The sequence below is a fragment of the Brassica oleracea genome, chromosome C3 (assembly GCF_000695525.1).
Source record: "Brassica oleracea var. oleracea cultivar TO1000 chromosome C3, BOL, whole genome shotgun sequence".
Classification (NCBI taxonomy): domain Eukaryota; kingdom Viridiplantae; phylum Streptophyta; class Magnoliopsida; order Brassicales; family Brassicaceae; genus Brassica; species Brassica oleracea.
In genome coordinates, this window is record NC_027750.1 from 30,925,899 (window position 1) to 30,935,092 (window position 9,194).

General features: G+C 37.4%; 2 protein-coding genes across 7 annotated transcripts; both read left to right on the forward strand.

Annotated features, from left to right (window-relative positions):
- Positions 1 to 239: 239 nt before the first annotated feature.
- LOC106336324 (DNA damage-binding protein 1b-like) lies at positions 240 to 1,905 on the forward strand. 2 transcript variants are annotated; one of them, XM_013775124.1, is made up of 11 exons: positions 240 to 274; positions 353 to 397; positions 486 to 545; positions 620 to 710; positions 771 to 825; positions 876 to 938; positions 1,012 to 1,082; positions 1,148 to 1,223; positions 1,319 to 1,525; positions 1,605 to 1,703; positions 1,797 to 1,905. In XM_013775124.1, exons 5-10 carry the CDS (start codon positions 781 to 783, stop codon positions 1,638 to 1,640), a joined length of 498 nt encoding a protein of 165 aa, XP_013630578.1. In that variant the 5' UTR covers positions 240 to 274; positions 353 to 397; positions 486 to 545; positions 620 to 710; positions 771 to 780; the 3' UTR covers positions 1,641 to 1,703; positions 1,797 to 1,905. The 2 variants fall into 2 exon arrangements, with proteins under 2 accessions (XP_013630578.1, XP_013630577.1); XM_013775123.1 differs by having other exon boundaries at positions 361 to 397.
- A 488-nt stretch (positions 1,906 to 2,393) lies between these two features.
- LOC106336323 (heat stress transcription factor C-1-like) lies at positions 2,394 to 8,986 on the forward strand. Of its 5 annotated transcripts, none has more exons than XR_001268820.1 (2): positions 2,394 to 2,480; positions 6,922 to 7,515. XR_001268820.1 is itself a non-coding variant. In XM_013775121.1 (2 exons), the coding sequence occupies exon 2, from the start codon at positions 7,789 to 7,791 to the stop codon at positions 8,734 to 8,736; it is 948 nt and encodes a 315-aa protein (XP_013630575.1). In that variant the 5' UTR covers positions 2,410 to 2,480; positions 7,739 to 7,788; the 3' UTR covers positions 8,737 to 8,986. The 5 variants fall into 5 exon arrangements, 2 of the variants coding, with proteins under 2 accessions (XP_013630575.1, XP_013630574.1); XR_001268822.1 differs by lacking the exon at positions 6,922 to 7,515 and adding an exon at positions 3,228 to 4,299 and having other exon boundaries at positions 2,397 to 2,480; XM_013775121.1 differs by lacking the exon at positions 6,922 to 7,515 and adding an exon at positions 7,739 to 8,986 and having other exon boundaries at positions 2,410 to 2,480.
- The last annotated feature ends 208 nt before the right edge of the window (positions 8,987 to 9,194 follow it).

Below are 9,194 nucleotides of genomic sequence, written 5' to 3' on the forward strand. Positions count from 1 at the left end.
GTTTCCTCGGAATTCCGTCGGAAAATTCCGAGGGATTTCCGAGGAAAAATGAATTTCCGAGGAGTTATTTCCGAGGACTTGTTTCGTCGGTATGTCGTCGGAATAACGTTATTCCGACGACATACCGACGATTTTTTTCCTCAGTATGTCGCTGTTTTCTTGTAGTGCCGGGCTTTGCCGAGGGCAAGCCCTAGTTTTATTTAATTTGATAATGTGGTACTCAATTTTACTCATGTGTGGGTAACTTTACCAGCCTCAGGAACCTGGTTATTGCGTAAGTCTTGTCACTTTTTTATTATTCTTCTTTTCTTTTCTTCAGGTATATCACATGTTTATCCTTGTTTTCCGTAAGTGCAATAGGATTGAAATTCACAAGATCACCCCTCAGGGAATTGAGGTACTACGTACAACACACTAGCGATTTGAAATTGTCCTTTTGTTACAGTCCCTGTTTATTCAAAATGACATCCAATTTTCCTGTGCAGCTCATGAGAAATGTACCTATCAACGGGCGCATAGTTTCTCTGCATCCGTTTCGTCTTCTTGTGAGTATATCTTCTGATCACTTATTTATTTTTTAGCTAGTTTAAAATATTAAATATTTCTCCATCTTTTGCAGGACGACTGCTGGATGTTCTGTTCATCGTAACGGAAAGACACAAAGTTTGTGTCCTTCAATGGGATGTGAGCTCAAATGAGCTGATTACACGGTAATAATATAATATCTAACGATGTGTAATTGAATATATCTCACATAGTCTGATTTTCAGAAATGCTTCTATGGATATTGACGCTTGTACATCTAAACATCCGTGGGCTGATCAGGTATGGAATCTAGTATTCTTTGGTGAGCTAAGTCTTAACTGCTTGTGTAGATTTGCACAATTGATCCGGACTATAGAGTAATTGGTGTCTATATGGTTACGAGCTGGCATAAGGTATTTTGTTTTTTTCTGCTATAAGAAATTTCACTTATGTGATGTCACAGAACTTGTTATTTGTATGAATCAGGTGGCTAAACGGGGCTTATGTGCTTTTCCACTTGACAACTTTGGAGAGCTTGAGAAACCTTTTGTCCCAAGGTAGTGTCTTTTTCACAGTGAAATTTTTTTAGATCAGGTGTTTACATTTGGTGTCGAAATTTCAGGATGTGTAACTTGCTGGTCAAGGACGTCAAATTTCTTTATGGGTGTGACGTGCCCACAGTAGCCGTCCTTTGTGAGGTTCAACAAGTTTCTTGTCTTTTTTTTGGGCATGTCATGCTTAACTCAATTTATTTCTCTGTCGGGTCGGGGCTAATTAATGTTTGATGTCATAGGACGCCGAAGGTGCTCATGCCAAAACGTATTACGTCTCCCAAACTGGTAGTGTTCCTGTTACGGGTCCATGGACACGTGACAATATCGACCAAAGTGCTGGCCTACTGATTGCTCTACCCACACCCCTCTGTGGCGTCCTTATAGTTGGAGAAGAACTAATCGTTTACTGTAGTGCGAACACATATAAAGAAAGACCAAAACCATGTGTAAGTTAATCATTTCAGTTTTAAGATTTCTGTTAATTATTTCAGTTTTATATTAACATTTGAATAAAATTGTTTCCAGTTCACAGCAAAATCATTTGGAACTGGATGGGTTTAGGTTTCTTCTAGGTGATGATGAAGGACGGCTTCATCTGGTTGCTGTCTCACATGAGAATCAAAGGTTTCTTTCTAAATCCTTTTAAATTCTGAAAAGTTGATGTATTTGCTGTAATGAATGATTATGTGTGTGCCCTGACTTTATTTGAATCTGAAGGGTCACTGATCTCAGAGTTGAGCTTCTGGGTGAAACATCAATTGCTTCGACCATTTCGTACCTTGGAAATTCTCTAGTTTTTGTAGGCTCAAGCTGTAGTGACTCTCAGGTATAATAACAAAATGTCTTTTTTTTTTCTGTGACTTTTAGTAGAAACAGAACCAATTCTAACTGTTTTCATATTAAATTGCAGCTGATAAAAATAGATCTTGATGCACAAGGATCAAGAATACAAGTGTTAAAAAAATTTGTCAACCTGGGGCCTATTCACGACTTGTGTCTAGTCGACCCCGAGAAACATGGGCAAAGTCAGGTTGTAACTTGTTCTGGAGGGTCAAAGTATGGCTCTCTACGCATAGTTAGCAAAGGGATCAACGAAAAGGTTTGAATTATGTCATGAACTCTACATGTCTTGTACAAGCATTTTTTCTAATCTGCTTTATAATGGTAAATTCGGCTGGATTGCAGGTGTCGTTAGAACTTGAAGGTATCGCAGGATTGTGGTCCTTGAAATCTTCAGTTGATGAAGCATTGGACACATTCTTCGTAGTTAGCTTCATCGGTGAAACTCGTATCTTTGCCATGAATCGTGTGGATGAACTGGAAGAAACAGAGATCAAGGGCTTCTTGTCTGAAGTGCGGACGTTATTTTGCCATGATGCTGTGCACAATCAACTTGTACAGGTATTTGATAGCTGTTACTTATGTCTTTTTCATTATCCTTTTTTGTGGAATATTAACTGACTTTTGTATAACATTCCGATTTAGTATTTTAAATATACTCCATTTGCTTTAATATCTTAGACATTTTCCGATTTATTGATTTTAAATTATGTATAACTTTCAAAAGTTTGTAAATAAAATAATTAAAAGAATTATAAACAAACAATCCGGTCGTAGCCCGGACAAATCCCCTAGTACCACTAATTATGTAAAACACATATTTATGGATAAAAAATGAAAATAAACATTTGTAGAGGATCAAAATCTCAGTATATATATATTCTATTAAAATCGAAGTACAAAATAATACTTACCTATTTTTAAATGATTTCTTACAATTTTTAAATAATTTTAGTTATTTCAATAATTGTTTTTTATAATTAATTCGACATTATTTATTATAAGTATAAAACATAAATTTTATATTTTAAGAATTTTATTACATTTTCAGTTTTTTTCTAGCTATTTTATTAATTATATTTATTATATATAATTCGATATCGTCTATTTACGTGCTAACCATAATAATTTCACAGATTTGTATAGAATTGTTTCATTCGTGACAAAATTCAAATTAGTTAACAATTTTATTTTTAATTTGTTTACGTAATTAGCTAGATATACATATTCAAGTACCCATTCAAGTACGTATCGTTTTTTTGGATATCAGTTTGATTTTGGAAAATTAAACTCTATTTATATATTCAGGGTCGGCCCTAAACCATGCTAAGGGAAACATTTTCAGTAATCCTCCGAAATTTTTGAAAAAAAAATATATATACAAGTCTAAAAAACAAAATTTTAAAGAAAAAAAATTTACATAGACCTTGCTACAAGACTCCAAAATCTCAGGACCGATTCTACGTATATTACAAATCTCTGGACAGAGTTTAAGTCGAATTCTTCTGGATTGGAGTCGATTCATAAGATTCTAAAAATATCCAAATAAGTATATATTAAAAGTGTTATTAAGCAATTTATATATAAAAAAAAAACTAAAGAATCAAAACCAGCACGGACACAGTCGGATATCGGCCCAATGATCTCAAGAAGGGAGTTCGGTCCACCGGAATCCAAATAAAAGTTTGTACTGATACATCACGAATCGGATTTTTATTCTGGTGGTGGGTGTGTGAGTGATTCGCAGTTTGGTAGACACTTACGACCACATGTACTAAACAATTAGACCACAAAGCAGACTTGTCGAATAAAAGCATTCGCACAAAACCTCCAAAGGAACCAAAAAAAAAAAAAACAAGAGAGAGAGAAGAAGAGAGAGACGCAAAAATGGCTTCGACTCCGAAGCTAACCACTACAATCTCATCTTTCCCATCTCTTCAAATCCTCTGCAGAAAACTCCCGATCGCAATCAACCTCCCATCTTCTTCAACCTCTCGTTCCCTCCCTAAAACCTTATCCCATCTCTCCTCCCTCCACCGTCCCCGCATTGCCTCGGTCTCAAACCACCGTGTTAGATTCGAGTTTATTATGAGCTTCCAACTTAAAACCAATTGGTGATTAGTGGATTGGTCCTAACCCTTTATATATTACTTAATGTTCCTTAGAATTCTCGATTTGGGAATCTCGGAACTTTAAGACAGTAATAATCGGCCGAGCGAGTTAATTACGACCTTTATACCCGGTCGGAAAGGGTTAAATATAACCTATAAACCCGGTCGAAAGGGTCATATTAATTAGAGGTTTAGGGTATTTTAGGATCTGAGCTCTGATACCATGTTAGATTCGGGTTTATTATAAGCTTCCAACTTAAAACCAATTGGTGATTAGTGGATTGACCTTAACCATTTATATATTAGTTAATATCCCTTAGAATTCCCGATGTGGGATATAATATCCTTAATACCCCTCCTCGAGATGATGGCTCTTATCGGCCAGAAATCTCGAAACTTTAGGACAGTTATACTTGGAGTTAATTACGACTTTTATACCCGGTCCGGAAGGATTAAGTACAACCTATAAACCCGGTCGGAAGGGTCATATTAATTAGGGGGTTAGGGTATTTAGGATCTGGACTCTAATACCAGGATAAGTTACATGTGTTTTTAACTTAAAACCAATTGGCGATTAGTGGATTGGCTCTAACCATTTATATATTAGTTAATGTCCTTAGAATTCCCGATGTAGGATATAATATCCCTACTACACCGCTACTACCACTCCTCCTCTCGCTGCTGCTTCTCCATTCGCGCGCAGAACGCTGACAATGGAGCAGACTCGGACCGCCGCTATGATTTCGATCTCTTCACACCATCAGCACCGGTAGCGGCGGCGACTAGCTACGGAACATCCGCCGCGGTCTGCGAGCTCCCCTTTTCCACCATCTCTTCTGAACGTAAGCAAGCGTCTTTTCCCCCACGTAACTTACATCTGTGTTACTATTTGATTTAGTAACTTGAATTACATATGGACACAATACATATTCTGTTAGTTGATAAATCCTTTTTTTTTGTTTAATCGACAGGTGTGTGCTTAGATGATAGGTCCATTGCCAAGAGATAACAATGTTGATCTAGAAACATGAACACAAGAGAACACACAACAATACATTTTTTCTTTTGGGTAGTTAAAACTACCTCTTTTTAGGCTTCATTCATATAAATAGCAAAGAGTACATGAAGCAAAGAAATAGAAAGTGGAGCATCAACTCCTAACAAACATGAATGGGAAACGTGACATTAGGATTGGCTCATATTAATCAAGGAAGACCACTTCTCTTATTAATGAAACTAGAAAATAAATAAGTCGTGAGACTCTTTCATGCGAGATACTTGCGGTTTGGTTAACGTCGTCTAGATGATCTCCTACTTGCCACCTAAGCACATGCCTGGCTTCTAGTATCCTATATCAATACCCCGGTGGTCTAAAAGAACCTTGTTCTCAAGGTTCATATGAATTGAGGAAAACTCCACTTGAATTGCTTCTCTTCTTTCCCATTTGATTCTTCTAGTTGTGACGTTTTTCAACTCACTACGACCTCCAAGACCAAGCTGTCTCCATGATTCGTTATCAACAATAAGTTTTTTTTTTCTGTTTTTTTCTAAATTTTTTTTTTAGAAAAAATCTTTCTGCTTTTGATTGAAAAAGAAATATGAAATCCTTCTTTTTTTTGAAAAACTGAAAAACAATGGAAGAATTACATATATCAATCCATACAAAAGAAAAGATGTTGAACTTAATCAACAAACCCGAGTAGAAAATGGTGAAAAGAAAATTCTGATTTTTGATACCACAAAGTGGTCCGGATCAAAACAAAGAAAAAAAATATTTGATGGATAGATCTCGATGATCGTTGATTCTGAAGAATGACCGTTCGTCGATGATTCTTGATAATTGTTGATTCATGAAGAATGCCGATAACAAAGAAGGTGAAAAATATAAAGTTTTTGATACCACAAAGTGGTCCGAATCAAAAACAAAACATGCTCTGATACCACTGATAGGTCCCTTACCAATAGATAACAATGTTGATCTAGAAACATGAACACAAGAGAACACACAACAATACACGTTTTCTTTTGGGTAGTTAAGACTACCTCTTTTTAGGTTTTTCATTCATATAAATAGCAAAGAGTACATGAAGCAAAGAAATAGAAAGTGGAGCATCTACTCCTAACAAACATGAATGGGAAACATGACATGGGGATTGGCCTATAGTCAAGGAAGACCACTTCTCTTATTAATGAAACTAGAAAATATAAATAAGTCGTGAGACTCTTTCACGCGAGATACTTGCGGTTTGGTTACCGTCGTCTAGATGATCTCCTACTTGCACCTAAGCACATGCATGGCTTCTAGTATCCTATCATTAGAGGATGCGTCCCAAAGAAGCTACTCGTGTATGCATCCAAATACACTCACGAGTTCGAAGACAGTCACAGCTTTGGTTGGAAGTATGACACCGAGCCTTCTCATGATTGGAGTACACTGATCGCCAACAAGAACGCTGAGCTGCAGCGCCTGACTGCTATCTATAAATGTCCATAGATGTTCCGTTGATGTCCAAAGATGGTTTGCATCCCTTTGTAAGATCAGGGGCGGCTTAGATGGGTGGGCGGAGTGCGACCTCCCCGGGTCCAAGGGTCCAATTTTTTTATTACAACTTTAATAAATAAAAATGTAAAAATAAATATATTTTAACTAAATTTAGCTATATGTATTTTAAAAACTAAAATTGTCTTGAAAATTTTCATACAAAATAATACAATAGCTTAAGCAATTACATTAAATTTTTGATTTTAACTAATTTTCAAAAAATAGTTTTCCAAAATGCTATATAATTTGTTTATGCCCAGGGCCCAAAATGTTTATGAGCCGCAGATTGTAAGAACATCTTTGAAAGTATTTGGGTGGTCTGATTTCATCAGTTGTTTTTGTTTTGTAGATATGTATGTGTCAGAGCATCAATGTCTAAAGTCGTTGTTTCCTTCCAAATATCCAAATGAGGTATTGCCAATTGCCAAGTTAGTAACATGAAGCATCTGCATGGGTCCTACACTTACCCGCGACACCGCAAAAGCAAAACACGAACTCGCCACGTTATCACAAAAGCAAAGCCACGTCACACCATCTCACTGTCAACGACATTTAGACCACCTCCCCCGTTGGAAGTTCTTTAATTAGAATAGAAAGTATGAGAGAGAGAGTGAAAAAAAATTCTAAAACAAGTGTTTTTAGAACCACTTCTAAACTTTAACTTTCCATGTGTTTTTTAACTACCATTTTAGAATTTAAAAAATAGAAAATTTAATTATTTAATTAAAATATTAATTTTTTTAGTTTTTTAGAATCCCACCTAGTTTCTAAGAGCACATGCAACGCGAATCCGTAGGTGCAATTTTAAAAAAAAACAAATATTAAAATATTGATTTGTTGGTTTCTGTGCCGGATCGAGATCGAAAAGTCCGAACCTAAGGATTGATCCAAGTGGAGTATTGTTACTGTGTTGCGGGCCCTATAATACATGGCGGCCCACGATTAGTTTATTTATTTTTTTAATTTTTTTTTATTAGAAGAAAAAAAGAAAAAAAACTAATAAAAAAATAAAAAATCACATAGGAAATCGAGGCATAGACTCACCGTTGCGGTTGGTGTAATGGTTGAAGGTGATCTTACTACTATTACTATACTATTTACCGTTTCACATTGCCTATCTATTTTGATAAACCCACAAGCTGCCTCCTTAATTTCTTTACCAGCAGCAATCATATAAAGCAGAAAGAAAAGAGGAAAAAAAGAAAAGAGAGAAAAAATGGAAGATGACAAAAATAATAACACTAGCAGCACGAACACAAACGTGATCGCACCTTTCGTTGCGAAGACATACCAGATGGTCAACGATCCTTCGACCGATTGGCTCATCACCTGGGGACCTGCCCACAACAGCTTCATCGTCGCTGACCCTCTCGACTTCTCTCAACGCATCCTCCCTGCTTATTTCAAACACAACAATTTCAGCAGCTTCGTTCGTCAACTCAACACCTACGGGTTTAGGAAAGTGGATCCGGACCGGTGGGAGTTCGCGAACGAGCATTTTCTCAGAGGGCAGAAGCACCTGCTCAAGAACATAGCGCGTAGGAAACACGCGCGTGTGATGACGGATGCGGAGGACGGTGAGATCGTGAAGGAGATCGAACGGTTGAGAGACGAGCAGAGGGAGCTTGAGCTGGAGATTCAGAGGATGAACCAAAGGATCGAGGCGACGGAGAAGAGGCCGGAGCAGATGATGGCATTTCTCTACAAGGTCGCTGATGATCCCGACTTCCTCCCCAGGATGATGCTCGAGAAGGAGCGGACAAAGCAATTGGTCTCGGACAAGAAGAAGCGTCGTGTCACGGTGAAGTCAGAGGAAGGGGCAGAGGAGGAGGAGAGGGTCTTTGGTGTGGTTTCACTGTCGCCTTCGCCTTCGCCGGAGAATTCAATAGGATGGGTTGTTCCGATGCAGAGGCAGGGGACGTTTGGTAGTTACTACAACGAGACGGGTATGGTGACGAACTCAATGATTTCCACTTCGTCGAAGTCATCATCGTTAACGTCGACGTTGTCGTTGCCGGAAAGCGTAAACAGAGGCGGCGGAGGAGGATGTGGGAGTATTCAGGGAGAGACAAGGGACAAAGAAGCGGCGACGTTTGGAGGATTGGTAGAGTCAAATCCACAAACACCGCCTTATCCGTTTTCTTTATTTCGAGGTGGCTTTTAGATCTATTAGCTTCACATGAAATATGATCTTTGGTTCTTCCTAATGTTACTATTTGTTATCATTTTTCTTAAATTATTTGTCATGTATAACCAACCAATAATAAATAGGACAGATCGATAGTTGTTAGTTTCGTGAGTATCAGGACAGGGAGACAGTGTCAGTAGTCATATCGTTTTATAGAAAGTTGACAGTATGTATTTTGCAGATTATACTGTTAAAAAGTTCATAAATTGACATTGTTTTTTTTTTATTGTCTTTTAAGCGGGTTTGTAATTCACAATTAATTGTAATAACCAGGGATGGCAAAAAACTCAAACCGAACCGATCTAAACCAAACGAACCGAAGTTAAACTGATCCAAACTGAACCGTGCTCTTTATATAACCCAATTGGTTCATGTTTTACTCAACCCGAATTGTTTGGTTTGGTTTGGGTTCAAACCGAACCAAACCAACAATC

Coding starts and splice junctions, on each gene's coding strand:
- LOC106336323 (XM_013775121.1), top strand. CDS start 7,789: ATGGAAGATGACAAAAATAATAACACTAGCAGCACGAACACAAACGTG.
- LOC106336324 (XM_013775124.1), top strand. CDS start 781: ATGGATATTGACGCTTGTACATCTAAACATCCGTGGGCTGATCAG. Junction 826..875: donor AACATCCGTGGGCTGATCAG/GTATGGAATCTA, acceptor CTGCTTGTGTAG/ATTTGCACAATTGATCCGGA. Junction 1,224..1,318: donor CAGTAGCCGTCCTTTGTGAG/GTTCAACAAGTT, acceptor TTGATGTCATAG/GACGCCGAAGGTGCTCATGC.